Source organism: Urtica dioica, chromosome 3 (genome assembly GCF_054948205.1).
Source record: "Urtica dioica subsp. dioica isolate 48M chromosome 3, U.dioica_male_clone48M_v1_H2, whole genome shotgun sequence".
Classification (NCBI taxonomy): Eukaryota; Viridiplantae; Streptophyta; class Magnoliopsida; order Rosales; family Urticaceae; genus Urtica; species Urtica dioica.
Window position 1 is genome coordinate 46,209,697 of NC_142758.1, and position 17,034 is coordinate 46,226,730.

A 17,034-nucleotide genomic window follows, 5' to 3' on the forward strand; every position below is an offset into this window, starting at 1 on the left:
AAAATAATACAACATTTCTCTCGCTCTCTCTCTCTCTCAAAATTCCCTCAACATATACCCACAAATTAATAATAGAGTTACTCCACATCTCTCAACTTTGATTTAGACATAAAAGATGAATGATCCACTTCATTTCTCTCTAGAGTTGAAGACAAATGATTCTCTCTCTCTCTCTCATATTTCTTTTCACAAAGAAATGCTGAAATCATGTCATATTACATTCTTTCTAAAAAGGTGTCTAAGAGCTTGAGAAATCCAATTCTCCACGTTCTTCACTTAGTAAGTGGAACATTTCATTATATATCATCCTATGTGTCTTTTCTTTCAGCTAAGAAAAAAGAAGATAATGGCAAACCACATCACCCATGCCGAGTTCCCGAAGATCTCCACCACAGTCGTAACGCCACAAGATATCCCCTACCCGTTACGATCCATTCAGATCCATAGGAGATTTGACGTTCGCAACCCAAAATCGATACACGTTGCAAGCTCACTCCGACACGTGTCTCGTTAATGTTGATAAAAAAAATGCATTAACATTACTATTTATTACTTAATCTTATTTAAGAAAACTTATTTATGTATTAATCTATCATCTAAATTAAATTAAATTTCTGTTGATTTTCACTTATTCAAAATATAGAATTCCAATCATAAAACTCCTAAAATATAGATAAATTTCACTGTATTAGATCTTATGACTGAGTTTTTTATTATCATGAATTGTTATTCAAGGTTTATCAAAACTAGACTTTTAACTCTTGTTAATTGAAAATACCCTTGAAGAGTTATTATGTGATCATACATATGTATGTCATAATTATTGAAGACAATGAAACCAGAGAAAAAAAGGAAATATGAAGGTCTAATTTCTCATTACTGAATCAAACGTATTTATACAATAATTAAGCTAACAACAACTACTAAATACTCGGAAATAAACTAGTAACAAACTAGGAGGATAATAGCTTACATCACACGTAACAACCTCCTATACTTTAGGGAAAGCATAACTAATATCTAAAGACTAGCTAACAACCTCAGATACCCGTTAATCAATTAACTAACTTCAACACTCCCCCTCAAGCTAAACTATACACGTTTAATAAGTTTAGCTTGCAACACAAGTCATTGAACAAGGGTGAAGGAAGAGCCTTTGTCATTATGTCAGTAATTTGCAGGTGAGAAGGAATGTGATGCAGCTTGATATCTTTATTTTCAATCTTCTCACTGATGAAGTGCTTGTCAATATCGATGTGCTTGATGCGATCATGGTGAACAAGGTTCTTCACTATGCTAATGGCGGCTTCATTATCACAGTGAAGAAGAACCTGCTGTTCATAGGGAATCTTCAGGCTGTTGAGTAGTCGTCTGAGCCAAATTCCTTCACAAATCCCTTGAGCAAGTGATCTGTACTCGGCTTCGGCACTGCTACGTGAGACCACTGATTGCTTCTTACTCCTCCAGGTCACCAAGTTGCCATAAAAAATGTGCAATAAGCTGATGTAGAACTTCTATCAGTCTGAGAACCACCATAGTCAGCATCAATGTATACTTCAATACTTTTACTTGGAGATTCTTCTTGAAGAACAACCCTTTTCCTGGAGTTCCTTTGAGGTATCGAAGAATTCTGAACACTGCTTCCATGTGAGGCTCCTTGGGATTACTCATGAACCGACTCACCAAGCTGACAGCAAACCCAATGTTTGGTCTAGTGTTTGTCAGATAGACCAGCTTTCCTACCAAACATTGATATCTTCCTCGATCCACTGCCTCATCAGACTCAGCTGCATCAAGTTTGAGCTTTGGCTCCATAGGAGTATCAGACGGTTTACAACTACTCATTCCAGTTTCCTTGAGGAGATCAAGGGTGTATTTTCTTTGAGACACACAAATACCCTTTTTAGATCTGAGTACTTCCATACCTAGGAAGTATTTTAGTTTACCCAAATCTTTAACTTCAAACTCTGTGGCAAGTATATGTTTGAGGTTGACAATCTCTTCCTCATGATCACCTGTGATTACAATGTCATCAACATAGACACGCAGAATTGTAATTTTACCACTGGTACCATTTTTAGAGAAGAGAGAATGATCAGCTTCACTTTGAGAGTATCCGACTTTCTTCAATACCAAGGAAAATCTGCTAAACCAAGCTCTATGACTTTGCTTGAGTCCATATAGACTTTTCTTCAACTTGCAGACTTTTCCTTGAGAATGTTGACTCTCAAAACCAGGTGGAATGTCCATGTAGACTTCTTCTGTTAGCTCACCATTTAGGAAGGCATTCTTGATGTCTAACTAATGCAATGGCCAATCAAGATTTTCTGCTAGATAGAGTAAGACTCGAATAGTATTTTGCTTAGTCACATGAGCAAATGTCTCTTGGTAATCAATACCATAAGTTTGAGTAAAACCTCTAGCAACTAACCTTGCCTTGAACCTCTCGATGGATCCATCAGAATTGTGCTTGACAGTGAACAACCAACGACAACCCACAGTCATTTTTCCAGGTGGCAGCGTGATGATATCCCATGTGTCATTCTTCTCTAGGGCTCTGATTTCTTCATAGGTGGCTTGCTTCCATTCTAGCTTTGCTAGAGCTTCTTGTATTGAGGAGGGAATCTGAGTTTGATCAATATGAGTGAGGAAGCCTTTGCAGCTTGCTGAAAGATGACCATAGTACAAAAAATCCTCCATCTGATATGGTGTGTGAGCTCTAGCAGATTTTCTCAAGGCAATAGGTAAGTCCTCATCACGTAAAGAAGAATCTGAGCTAGTGTTACCTGGATCATGTTTGTCAGCTGGCAAGGGACTCGGATCCAATGATTGGTTGGCTTCAGGCTCATCTGATGATGGACTTTGTGAGGTGGTTGTTGGATTTTGTGATGTGGAATCTGTTTGGACAGGCTCAATGTGAATTTGTTGAGGCACAATTGAAGAGTGAGTACCTTTATCCTGAGATTCTATGAATTTCTCCCCCTGAATCGAAGTATAGAAATGACAGTTTTCGAGGAAGGTAATGTCCATGGTGTGAAAATATTTTCTGAGAGATGGTGAATAGCATTTGTACCCCTTTTTTTTATGGTGAATAGCCTAGGAAAATGCATTTCATGGACCTAGGATCTAGTTTGTTCTGGCCATAAAGATGAATAAAGGCTGAGCATCCAAACAGTTTAGGTGTGATTGTTGAAAGGAGTTTAGAATTTCGAAAAAGGAGTTGAGAATTTCAGGACTCTTGAGGGCATTCTATTTATGAGATAAGCTGCGGTTAGAACTGCATCTCCCCAGTATTGTTTAGGTACATTAGTAGTGAACATGAGTGATCTAGCTACTTCTAATAAATGCATATTTTTCTCTCTAAAATTCCATTTTGTTGAGGAGTTTTAACACATGAGCTGGTGTGTATAATACCATTCGAGAGGAAAAACTCACTTAGGATTGAGTTGAAAAATTATGTGCCATTATCTGAATGAAAGATCTGAATTGTTGTGTTGAATTGTGTATGGATCATCTAGTGAAATTGTTTGATGAGACTAGGAGTTTCAGACTTATTTTTCATTAGATAAACCCATGTGACCCTAGTATGATCATCAATGAGAAGTAAAAACCATTTTGCACCAGAAATGCTAGAAATCTTTGAGGGTCCAAAAATATCACTATGAATCATTGTAAATGGCTGAGATGGCTTATATGAACTAGGCACATATGATTTTCTAGTGTGTTTAGACAAATGACAAATATCACATTGCAAGTGTTTCAAATTTGAATTCATGAATAATGATGGAAAGAGTTTTGAAATGTACAAGAAATTTGGATGACCAAGTTGATAATGTAGCAACTGTTAGGAATTCTTGCCCACGAGAAGATACATATGTAAATTCTCGTTGAAATTATTAATAAAATAAAGTTTGACATTTATTATCTATTTGAATTGAAAGCGTTATTTCTTATTTAATAAGATTTATTAAACATTCATTATTCCATAGCCTCCGTATCTAACTGAGTCACGTGCTGGGCACCTGAGTTCGGGCGGTGTGCTAAAACATGGTCGATGACTGATATACGCCTGGAAAACTATATCTAAAGTCATATATGTGGAACACATGGGTGAAGGCTGATCACTATGTGGGAGCATTCTACACTTGTGGTAAGTGTACGACCCGGACAGGTCTTGGTGTAGATGTGTCGTTTAAGGACCGTTACGACACACTAACCGAGGCCACTATGATGGTCACAGTGAGACTTGATCTAAATCCTGAAGTGATCATGGACACTGGGTTATGTTACTGAGCTCTTTGACTCATTCGCTAAAAGGCTATTCATGCTAATCACAGCTTTTGTCTTGGGAGTTTTCTCAGAGCATAATTCGAGTGGGAAGTGATTTACAGATACGGAATCCAGCCTTCTTGAAAGAAGGTTAATGTTCTCTCACCTAAGGGTTGATTCCAGAACTGATAGATTGCGCGCACTTTCGAAGTAAGTAACGTTCGAAAGAATCTTTCGCTGGGGAAGCAACAATGCTTAGGGCTGATATGTATCAAGAGAAGTATAACGGAAAAATTGACTTCTCTCGATACGGGTTGAACCTGGAGGATCTTGATCACGAACTGACTATATCAGTGGACACTCGTCACGATGAGTAAATATAATTCTAGTATAAAGGAGAGTTCAGTCTTGGCTTACAAGGTGGAGTATTTGACCAAGATTAGACGAATCGATGGACAAGAGAGAAAGGACTATTTCGTCTTTTTCATCGGATTCGTTAAGCTCCTATTACTAGGTCCATAGTCCCCGATTCGGCTCTGATAAAGGCGGATAAGAACTTTCGTATAATAATGTTTATCATTATTAAATCTCACTTGCTGTAATTGTGATTGACAACATTAATTCTGGAAAACGGGTATTCGCAGAATTAAATAAATATTTATGGTAGAGTTGTTTATTTATTGTTTGATCAAGTAAATAAACAATTATTAATTATTTGTTTATTGTTGGACCAAGTAAATAAATGATTAATTGGATTTTAAGCAATTGGGCCTTGCACACATGAAAAATCGAATTAGGGTTTCGGCATTAGAAGTTGCGCAAATCCCTAGGCCGTGTGCCTCCAAATTCGTTTTTCATAATATTGGTATTTACCAATATTTTCTCTTTAGTTGTTTAAATAAAGGAGGGAGAATAATATAAGATATTTTCCTATATTTTCTCCTTATTTAAATGAGAGAATTTAGGAGAATATTTAGGAGAATATTTAGGAGAAAATTTAGGAGAATAATATATTCTCCTTTATTATCTCACTAAATAAATTATTCTCTATTTAAATATCCCATAGATATTGATCTGATGGATGAGAGAAAAAGTAGGATTCACTTGTTGAGATCCAAGGGCCTAGATTAAATCCTCTAGTGTGAACACAATAAAAGGAAATAAAATATTCTGGAAGATTCCATGAATATCTCCTTTTTACTACTATAAATAGGGGTTCATGAGAAGGCAAAAATTAAGGTTTTTGCCCTAATAATTTCGTGCACTCTAGGCTACCTTAGCCGTGCAAAACAGCCTCTCCCTCCCCTCGGAAATTCGTTTCCATTCTTAGTAAAATAAGAGAAAGATCTCGAGATACCTAGTTTCGTGATCTAGTGAGATAAAGACTGTGCCCACTCATCTTTCTTATTCGTCTCGGAGATTACGTTTCGGAAGACTAAGGTGTCATCACATCGAGTCCTTGAAGAAGGAGTTCTTTGTTGGATCGTGCGGAAGCTTGTACGTTCAAGACGAAGACGGATTGTGAAAGCTTTCAGTTCGTGAACCGAAAATCAATGTAAGTACTCGTTCACTCTTATTTCGGTTGCTTGACTTATATGCTCTCTCATAATATTAATTAATGTAAATCTAGATCTTGTCATATAATCATTGAATTAATTAGCTCATGATTAGCGTAATTAATCAATTTTCCGCATTTATATGGTTATATGGGAGAATCATCCCCGACAGCAACATGATCCGTTCCTTATTTGAACTCTTATTGAATTTTGTCATCAAACAACTAGAAATTTCTGAGTTTTTGAGTAGGTAGAGACCAGCTTTGACTTCAGCACTGCCAATCATCTTCCCCGAGGCCCTGTCCTGAAACACACAAGAATCCTCAGTGAAGTGAGTAATACATTTCAGATCCTTATTCACTTTATGCACAAACAGTAGATTACAGTTCAACTAGGCACGTAAAAAACTGAGTTGAGTTGCAATGATGATGAGATTTTAACCGTTCCAATGCCTTTCACATATGAGATTGAAGCATCTGCTATGATGACTGTGATTGATCTATCACTTTCATGGTATGAGGTAAATAAATCACAGTTACCAGTCATGTGATCGGTTGCTCCAGAGTCAACTATCCATGAGGAATCATTATCAGTTTTGGAGTGGAAAACCAGTGAGATATTACCTTTCTTTACCACAAGGGCACCATTAGTAGAGGTCTGAGGAGCTTGTTGTGATTGACTGATCAAGTCTTGGAGAAGATCTAGCTGCTCCTTGCTGAATGGAGATGTGGAGACTGAGTTTCCCTTGTGTTCTTGCTCTGAGTTGGACCTTCGAGGCTTCCATTCGAGAGGCTTTCCATGTATTTGCCAACAGGTGTCCTTCGTGTGCCCTGACTTGTGGCAATGATCGCAGTAGGGTCTCCTCGTGCCCTTCCTGTCTGTATAGGCCTTGGCTGCTTGTCTTTGGCTATCACTTGAACTCATGAGTGCTGAGATCTCATTGCTTGTAGGTGAAGCATCTCCCATCATGACTTTTCTTCGGCTTTCCTCATGTCTGGTTGAAGAGAAAGCTTCTCTTAGAGAGAGTAGCGGCTTGGTGCTGATGACCCGTCCCCTTGCTTCATCGAGATCTTTGTTTAGGCCAGGCAAGAATTTGAAAACCCGTTTGGTCTCAACAATAGACTTGTAGAGTTTGGCATCGTCGGGGCAGCTCCATTTGTGTGTGTCGATGAGATCAATTTTCTGCCAATCACGTGTGAGAGAACTGAAATATTGTGTAACTGAGTATTCAACTTGTTTGATCTCATGGAGGTGACTCTCAGTTTCAAACACTTCTGAGGTGTTCTCAAAGCTGGAAAAGGTAATCTTGGCAGCTTCCCATATCTCTGCCGCCGTGGAGTAAAGCAAGAAGTTCTCTCCGATCTCCAGTGTCATGGAATTGATTAGCCACGACATGACCATATTGTTGTTGGCTTTCCATGATCTGAATGCTGGATCTTCCTCCTTGGGTGTGATTGTCGTGCCTGTCAAGAAATCGCCTTTGCTTCTCCCACAAATAAACATCATCACAGATTGAGACCATTGTAGATAGTTTTGGCCAGTGAGTTTGTGGTTGGTTATTTGTTGGGAGAAGTGGTCAGTGTTTGACTGATTTTGGGAGGCTTGGGTCACAGGAATGATGGTGGTAGAAGATTCAGATGAGGTTGTTGAGGTGAGACCTTGCATTTGGTTTCCGTACTTCGTCATTGAAGCTCTGATACCATGAAGACAATTAAACCAGAGAAAAGAAGGAAATAGGAAGGTCTAATTTCTCATTATTGAATCAAACGTATTTATACAATAATTAAGCTAACAACAACTACTAAATACTCGGAAATAAACTAGTAACAAATTAGGAGGATAATAGCTTACATCACACATAACAACCCCTTAGACTTTAGGGAAAGAAACTAATATTTAAAGACTAGCTAACAACCTCATATCACGTTAATCAATTAATTAACTTCAACAATTATATATTATTATATGTCATAATACTACTTTTGGTTTTCATAAATGTCACATTTTGTTTCTTCAATACACGATTAATAACAGAGATATACCCTTAAATTAAAAAAAATGTATGGTGTATATATAGATATATTATTTTGAATTTTTCTTGGACTTTACTCTTATAATTTAAGCTTAAGTAGAAATTATATCGTCGTACTTCACCACCAGTCAAGCCCTCAACGAATGTTCTTCGGCCTTCGGATTCCTCTGCCACAGCTAAAGAGTTAAAATCAAAAGAAAAGAAAAATACTTTTATTATTGATGAATAATGATAAACTAAAAAAATAAAAAATAGAACATTGCACTTAAATATAATTTTCCCATTACAAAAGTGCCAAAAAGCCACTTAACACATGTACGTAGGGACGTACGCACTATACACAACACACACACACAAAATATCGTAATGTAATTAAGTCGTAATCATCCGGGAAAGAATATCTCTTGCTTTTATTTTTCTTTTCTTCTTCTTCTTCTTCTTCTTCTCTTCATCTTACTTTCGACAAACCAATAAAATATACCTCACAACTTAACCTACTTCATCTTCTTGCTTTTCTCTTCCATCTCTCTCTCACCCGCCCGATCTAGATCTCAATCTCGATCGATCGAGAGAGAGAGAGAGAGACTCCAATAATTATGGCGGCGGATCGGCGTCAGTGGGACGTGTTCCTGAGCTTCAGGGGAGAGGACACGCGTCACGGCTTCACGAAAAGCCTGTACGAAGCCCTAAAGGATAAGGGCATCCGAGCGTTCCTCGACAACGACGGTCTCCTGCGAGGCGACGAGATCTCTCCGAGCCTTCTGGAAGCCATCGAGGACTCGGCGGCGGCGGTGGTGATTCTGTCGGCGAGCTACGGAAACTCGCGGTGGTGCCTCGACGAGCTCGTCAGCATCTGCGAGCTGTCCGCCGCCAGGCGAGTCCTTCCCGTCTTCTACTTCGTCGACCCCTCGCACGTGCGGAAGCAGACCGGCCCCTTCGAGGACGGCTTCCGGACCCACGAGACCAAGTTCGAGAAAGTCAAGGTCCAGAGGTGGAGGAAGAGTTTGGAAACCGTCGGTAATTTCGCCGGATTCCCCGTTTTCGATCACAGGTGGTTTTTGTTTTTGTTTTTTTGTTGGTGTTTGTTGTTTTATAGTGTGCATGTACGGACTGAATCATGTATGGATACTGTTTTTATTATTAGATTTGTGTGGCCGTAGAGATTTTTTTTTTGGTCACGATTGATTTAAGTTTCAATTTTTGTTTTCTTTGTTCAGATTTTCTATCAATAAATGTCTGAGAGTCTGCGAGTACGTTTCGTAGAATGGCCAAATTGATTATTTTTTTATTATGATATAGAAGAGAGAATTTAACACATGTGTTCTTTTATGTTGTTTGTTTCTTTAACCGCGCTGATCAATTTATTGACGTCTAAATATGCATGTTACGTACTTGTAGTAATTAATGATCAATGAATTGTTTGGCAGTCAAGAAAAGCACATAATCAAGTCGGTGGTGAAAACGGTGATGGACGAGATGGCCAAAACGCCGGTGAATTTGGAGTACACCGTGGGGCTCGAATCATCCATCGAGAAGCTGACTAGGCTTTTAGAGCTCAAATCCAATGGTGTCAAAGTGTTGGGATTGTACGGAATGGGAGGGATTGGCAAAACCACTCTAGCCAAGGCTCTCTTCAACCACCTCGTGGGCCGTGCCGGTTTCGAGTCTCGAAGCTTCGTGTCGAATGTGAGGGAAATCATGGCCCGAGAAGACGGCCTCGAATCGCTTCGAAAAAAGCTCACTCAAGACCTCTTCGCGGACAAAAAATCTCTCGTGGTTTTGGACGACGTGGACGACGCGGACCAGGTCAAGGCTCTCGTTTTGGTCATCGGACAGAGGTTGCTTTTCGAAGGAAGTCGGATCATAGTCACGACAAGAGACCGAGAGGCCTTGCCAGAGAAGATCGTGAGCGTCGTGTACGAAGTTAGAGAACTCGACTCGGAAAAGGCTCTAAAGCTCTTCAGTCACCACGCGCAAAGGAGAGAGAAACCAACGGAAAATCTTCGGAGTATCTCCCAAGAGATTGTTTCATTGACCGGAGGGTTGCCTCTAGCCCTAGAGGTTTTTGGGTCGATGTTGCTTGATAAAAGGCGGATCGAGGAATGGAGGGACTCTCTCCAGAAGCTGAGGGAGATTCGTCCCGCGAACCTCCAAGACGTGTTGAAGATGAGCTACAATGGTTTGGATGAGCAAGAGAAGTGTGTTTTCCTTGACATCGCTTGTCTTTTTGCGGGGACGAGAACGAAACGAGACTATTTGGTCGACATCTTGGGGGGTTGCGGTTTCAACGGTGAGATCGCGATCTCTGACCTTACTAACAAGTCTCTCATCAAGATCAATTACGAAAACGACGTTTCGATGCACGATCAAATCAGAGACATGGGACGACAAATCGTGAAGGAAAAGAGTGTGGCCGATCCTCGTTCACGGAGCAGACTATGGAACCGTGATGACATCATGGCTGTCTTGTTAGACGATCAGGTAAATAGGACTATGTATAGAGGACTGTTAGCCATCAACGGGGTGATGAGTCTAATTTTTAGTTAGCAAGAGAAAACAAAAAACTAGATTTATAAGAAGATTTTTTTCACTTTTGCTTAACAAAAAATAGTCAAAAGTTATTTCTAGGTATTTTGACATAAATGTTACTATTCATGTCACTTTACCAAAATCAACCAAAATTTGATATTTTATTACTAAAATAAGCAAAGAATTATTTTCTTCCAAAAATAACATTTTATGACATTTTTCTTATTTGTAACCGATCTGCCAATTTTGTTATTAAATCGGTTACGAAATACGTAATTTGTGACCGGATTTTTATAGTGTCAATTTAGTTCTCGTTTATAGTGTCCTAGTCGGATTCAAAATGTTGCTGACTTTGATTTTGTTGTTTATGAAAACTAAATAGTTTTGACCAATTTTAATTAAAAAGGAATTAACATAACAATTGCGGCTATGGCAATAATTTTTTTTACGATTTCTTAAGTTGAGAGACAGAGTTACACAAACACATGTAAATAAATACACATTTTACGTAAAATATGTTATTTTATAGGGTCCATTAGATATATAACGTTATTTACAGTTTTGATTTGCTATTTAGCCAATTTAGTAAGTTTTTGATAAAAATTGACTGAAAATCCTATCAAAATGTTGGCTATTTACCTAACATTTACCTAAAACTTACAAACATTGACTATTTACTTGAAATTTATAAAACGTTGACTAATTAAAAATTCCTCTAGTTTTAGTTGGCTAATTTACTAATTATTTGTATTTTTTTTATTATTTACATAATAAGCAGATAAGACCGTGTGTAGAAGGGATCGCCGTAGACTACGCAGCACGAGAAAAGATGGTGAAGGACGTTGATGGCGGTCGGATAGCGTGGGACAGGCTTCGTAGAAGCCCAAACTTGAGCAATGCACTTTCTTACTTGAAAGAGAGATACAAACAATACAAGGAAGACGAAGCGGAGCGGATGAAAGAGACCAAGATTTTGGGTAAAGCCTTGGAAAGAATTCCGAGTCTTAGACTGCTTCGAGTAAACAATGTGAGCCTCGAAGGAGACTTTGAATTCCCTCAACAACTCAAGTGGCTGCAGTGGAATGGTTGTCCTTTGAAGGATCTTCGATCCGATATCTATGCTCAAGGTCTTGTTGTCGTTGATCTCTCACGAAGCAAAATCGAAAGATTTTGGAGTCGGCATGATAGCAAGGTATAATTTTACTATTCTCAAACTTTAATGCTAATGATAGAATGATTTTCTTAAAATTATTAGTTTTTTTTTTTTTTTTTTTTTTTATCTCAGGATTATTAGTCATGTCTCGTGTCAATGATGCCATTTGAAAGTAACCATATATTACATAGTTAATGTTAAATCTCATTCTTGAAATATTTTCAAAAGATAAATGCACACCAGATAAAGTAATATAAAGGATTCTCGTGAATGTGAAGAATTATTTCGTTTGATACACTCTAAGAGTATTTAGCCATTTTATTAAATAAATTACTACACTAATGTCAACTACGGTCTCGATAAAGATATGAAATTTTAACAATCAATAGAACATAAGATTATCCGTGATCGTGATTTATGAATTAGAATTTTATACATGACAAAGTAAACTTCTAATTTTCAACAAACCAAACAGAAAATAAATTTTTAACATTTTTTTTTTCTTCTCGAAAATTTGAAACCAATTGAAGTAGAGTGTTCTATTCCAAAATTGACTGGAATTCTTGCAAGGTCAATAACTCAAGCTCTGTTTGTGAATGATGATCAGGTGAGGACTGAGAATCTGAAGGTGTTGAACCTGAGTGATTGCTATCGCTTGGTGGCATTGCCGAAATTATCTGAGAATCAGAAATTGGAAAAGCTCATCCTCAAGAACTGCGTTAACCTAACGGAGATCGACGATTCCATCGGAAACTCAAACACGCTCATTCATTTGGACCTCCAAAACTGCAAAAACCTCACCGAATTCCCTTCCGATGTCTCAGGCTGGAAATCCCTCCAAACCCTAATTCTCTCCGGTTGCGTCAAGCTCAAGCAGCTTCCGGAGAATATCGGCGACGCCAGATCTCTGAAACAGCTCTTCGTCGACGAAACCACCATTGAAACCCTTCCCGAATCCATCTTCCGTTTGACGAGCCTCGAAACGCTCGATCTGAAACGTTGCTCGCTTCTGAGAAGACTCCCGATTTGTATAGGAAAGCTCTGTTCTTTGAAGGAGCTCTCTCTCAATGTGTCGGGGTTAGAAGAGCTTCCTGATTCGATCGGAGGTTTGGAGAATCTCGAGATGCTGAACGTGATGTGGTGTTCTTCGCTCAATGTTCTTCCCGATTCCATTGGCGATCTCATGCAGCTGAAAGAGCTGTTTTGTCTGTCGAGTCCGATCAGAATAATCCCCAACAGTGTTGGTTCGTTGCCGAATCTGAAGAGTTTGTCGATTGGGAGAGGAAATTTCATCGGCGCTTTGCCTAGGTCTATCAACGGACTACACTCTCTCGTCGATCTTCAGATTCACGAGACGTCAATCACGAATTTGCCTGATGAGATCGGAGGCTTGAAATCGCTGAAGAAGCTCGAGCTCTGGAGATGCAAATCTCTGGTTTCGCTGCCTGACTCCATCGGCAACGCGTTGTCTCTCACCACTCTGATCGTTTTCGAAGGGAAAATCAAAGAGCTTCCTGAATCCATTGGCAAGTTAGAAAACCTAGTTACTCTAAGACTCAACCTCTGTAGAGAGCTTCGAAAACTTCCAAATTCGATCGGAGGCTTGAAGTCTCTGCACCGACTTCTGTTGCAAGAAACTGCAGTGACAGAGTTACCAGAAAGCTTTGCGAAGCTCTCAAGCTTAGTAGTGCTTCAAGTCTCAAAGAATCCACGAGCCATTGGCTACATTGAATCGGAACACGAGGGAGTTTTCTTCCCCAAATCTTTCTCGAACTTGTCGTCGCTGAGCGAGCTAAACGCGTGCGCGAGGAAAATCACGGGTGAAATCCCTGATGATTTCGAGAAATTGGTATCGCTCGAGAGTCTGAACCTCGGGTACAATTATTTTACCAGATTGCCCTCGAGCCTGAGAGGCCTTTCGGTACTTAAAAAACTCGAAATGCCAAATTGCACGAAACTAAAGGCTCTCCCTCCACTTCCATCGAGTTTGGTCGAAATAAACCTCGCGAATTGTTTCGCGTTGGAAACTATCTCCGACCTTTCGAACTTGGGCAGCTTAGAGCAGCTTGATCTAACGAACTGCGAGAGAGTCGAGGACATTCCCGGCCTTGAATGCCTCGAGTCGATGAAGAGGCTGTACCTGAGTTGTTGCGATAAATGTTCCTTGATAACCAAGAAAAGACTCGCCAAGGTTCTTTTTCTCTATCTTTCCTTATTAGTTTTGCTAACCTTGTACTACTATGCAAGTGACATTTTGGTGCTCCGAATATTGATTTCGTAGCATTTTAGTCATTTTTCGATTTTTGTTTATAATAATAAAAGTAGCATTAATACAAATTTATTCTAAGTATTTGTAGTTGTCCAACTTTGTTTTAGTGTTTTTAGGGTTAGAATATAACTTATTTAGTTTCTCTTGTACAATTAACAAGTTACTTAAGTTTGTTAAAGTGTTTCAGTTTAAATATTCATAATTTTTTTTTTCGAAAAGGACTAAAATGCTACCTAATTAATAGTTCGATGACCGTTTTGCTCCAAATTATAGTTCATGGATAAAATTCCACTTCCAAGCTAATTTGTAACTTGTCAAACAAGAAAAAAGATTGTAAGTTTTTTTTTTTTTTTTTGCAGGCCTCATTAAGGAAGATAAGGAATCTTAGCATGCCCGGGAGCAAGATCCCGAGTTGGTTCACTAGAGACGTGATCAAATTCACAAAGCACAGAAACCGACCCATCAAAGGCGTGGCCATATGCGCAGTTGTCTCTCTCGATCACGGGATTCAAGACGAGAATATAGATCGTCTCCCGGCAATAGTCGATATTCAGGCACAACTCCTCAAGCAAGACCTACCCATTTTCACCACGGCCTTTAACTTGAGAGGCGTGCCGAGAAGGAGCGAAGACCAGATCCACTTGTGCCGGTTTCCGGCCGAAAATCCGTTGGTGTCGCAGTTGAAAGACGGGTTCAAGATAGCCGTCACGAAGAGAAACCCGCCAATCATGAAAGGCGTTGTGCTCAAGAAATGGGGTGTTCACTTGGTTTACGAAGGGGATGATGATTATGAAGGAGATGAAGAATCACTCAAGGAAAGCCAACAGTCTATCTCCGAGAAGTTGGCCAAGTTTTTTAGTACTTACGAAGAAGAAGAAGAAGAAGAAGAAGAAGAAGAAGAAGAAGAAGAAGAAGAAGAAGAAGAAGCTCCAGAGATAAGTGGAAGAGCAGAGGAGTTTTCGCTTCCATGTCATATTGTGGCTCTCTCTCTTTTGTTGCTTTTGTGCAGTTGGTTTTATTGCGCAAACCTATATGCCTATTCCTAAGCTGGAATTTTAGCATAATATATCCCAGCCATGAAGAGAATTTCGCGCACAACTTATTCACGATATTTCATGCGGGTCTTGGACGATGAGAACAAAGTCAATGTCAGTGTTGGTTTTATAATTTATTGACACAGATATAACATCTTTTTTTTCCTTTTCTTTTTTTCCTTCTCATTCCTAGTCTCAATTTGTATACACTGTTGTCCGAATCTGATTCAATTAAAAAACCAGCAAGCACATTTGGGTGCAAAATTCATCATCATCAAGTTTTCTAGTGATACACCACCTAGGATTAAGAAAATCGATGCTGCTTATATATAGAGGCAAAGTAGACAAAGCGCCACTGCCTCTTTTTTTCAAGTTTTTTTTTGGGGTATGCATCTTTAAAATAACTGATAAAGTGTCATTTGTATCTTTTTAGTCCGACATAAATCACAGACAACTGGTAATATACCTGATTTTGAGAACAGGTTAATGCAAGTTGATAGTTCTTAGGAAGAGCAAATAGATCATATGTTTATATTGCTTTTGCTTAGTAATCTCACTACAAATATAAGGGACAAAAACTTGAACTAGACCCATATGAGATGTTGATGTGATTTTTTGTATAACATTCACATTTGCGACGTACGTATAGCGGAGGACGCCTGCTACGCACGTTGTGAGGGATGAGATTGTCTTCCCTTTGTCTAAAAAAATGGTGCTGTGGGATCAAGACTCGATAACAATTTCTAGGATTCCCTAGGAAGGGTCAATCCGGATGGTGGTGATGAAGGAGATCATCTTCCTTGGACAATAATTTTGGTGGTGACGAACCTCCGAGTAGTATGCTCTTCTAGAGTGGGATGGTTTGACTCCTTGCCTTACTTTCCTAAATCAAGTGAAGTTATAGAAAAGTTATAGAATGTAACTCTATAAAAGGTGAAAAGCTTAAGAATATGATTTCTACAAACTCTTAAACACCTTGAGAGGTATATGATATGGCACGGTGAGCCTAAGATTGTGTATAAGAAAATATGCGAGAAAAATGGTGAGATTGATCCTCCTCCAATTCTAGAGAGAAATGAAGAAGAATGCTTCTCTTTTGTGGATTTTGGGTGGTGAAAAGATGTAGAATGAGATGGGAAAAAAGAGATGAAAAGTGATAGATGAGAGGTGGAAGGTGAGAAAGATTGTTCTTAAGAGAATCTTTCTTGGGAATTGTAGTTTGGTCGAGAGAATTTGAGTGAGTAATGATTTGCGTAAAGTTTTGGTCATTTAATTGTGTCCCTTTTTGGGGTGAATTGTGGGATTTTTTATAGGATTTGTGATGTGTTGGGTGCCCTAAAGGAGTGGTAGGGCCATTTTGGGTGAGAAAATAGGTGGGAAAGGTATTTGATACGTTTTGGATAGATTTGGCCATGTGAAAGGGTTGGAAGAGAGAGGGAAGGTTAAACCGAGTGAGGCAAGCTAGTCGGCCATAGGTCTGGGCGAGAGGGAAAGCTAGTCGTATGGTCTGGATGTGAAGTCATGGTGACAGGATTGGCCGAGGGGGTAGGCTGGCCATACGGACAAAGGGCAGGGCTTTACATGTCTGGCCAGGTGAATGGTTGATTGTTCGCAAGGGTGGACCTGACCAGGTTAGTGGCAGGTTGGCCATACGTGAGGCCATGGCTTGGTAGGTGGCAACCCCGATATATGGGAAGGGCGAATCGAGTGTGTGCAAGTTGGCCGTACGGGAGGGCCCGGTCGGGTAAGTGCCAGATTCACCATACAGGAGGACCTGACCGGGTGAGTGGCATACTGGCCATACGGGAGGGCCCAGCCGGGTGTGTGGCAGATACTCTTGTCAGGTTGCACCGTGCTCTCTCCCGTCAGCGTCGCCCGAAGGATCTGTTGCGCTGCCCTCTCGCTCGACAAGGCCACTCGTTGGTCCGTTCGCGCCGGTCGTGCCACTCTTTTGTCCGTCAACGCCGGCTGTTCGCACGATCGTGCTGCTCTCAATAGTGTCGGTCGCTGGCTAGGTTGCGCTATACTCTCCCCCGATCGCGCCGTCCTCTCACCCGTTAGAGCTGCCTGTTGGCCCGGTCACACCTAGTCACGTTGCACTTGGTAGCGACCGCCCGCTGGCCCAATCGCCCGATCTTCGAATAAATAAATAAAATTGTCTCGAAACTTCCTCGATGTCGCAGTTTCTCAGT

General features: G+C 39.9%; 2 protein-coding genes across 2 annotated transcripts; one reads left to right on the forward strand and one right to left on the reverse strand.

Moving 5' to 3' along the window:
• Positions 1-6,094: 6,094 nt before the first annotated feature.
• Positions 6,095-7,511, reverse strand: LOC149403157 (uncharacterized). Its single transcript, XM_089608646.1, has 2 exons — positions 6,365-7,511; positions 6,095-6,129 (listed from the first exon to the last, which is right to left on the reverse strand). The coding sequence occupies exons 1-2, from the start codon at positions 7,509-7,511 to the stop codon at positions 6,095-6,097; spliced, it is 1,182 nt and encodes a 393-aa protein (XP_089464772.1).
• A 758-nt stretch (positions 7,512-8,269) lies between these two features.
• Positions 8,270-14,967, forward strand: LOC149403158 (uncharacterized). The gene is made up of 5 exons (XM_089609194.1): positions 8,270-8,908; positions 9,285-10,338; positions 11,165-11,578; positions 12,147-13,730; positions 14,168-14,967. The coding sequence occupies exons 1-5, from the start codon at positions 8,454-8,456 to the stop codon at positions 14,852-14,854; spliced, it is 4,194 nt and encodes a 1,397-aa protein (XP_089465320.1). The 5' UTR covers positions 8,270-8,453; the 3' UTR covers positions 14,855-14,967.
• Positions 14,968-17,034: the final 2,067 nt, after the last annotated feature.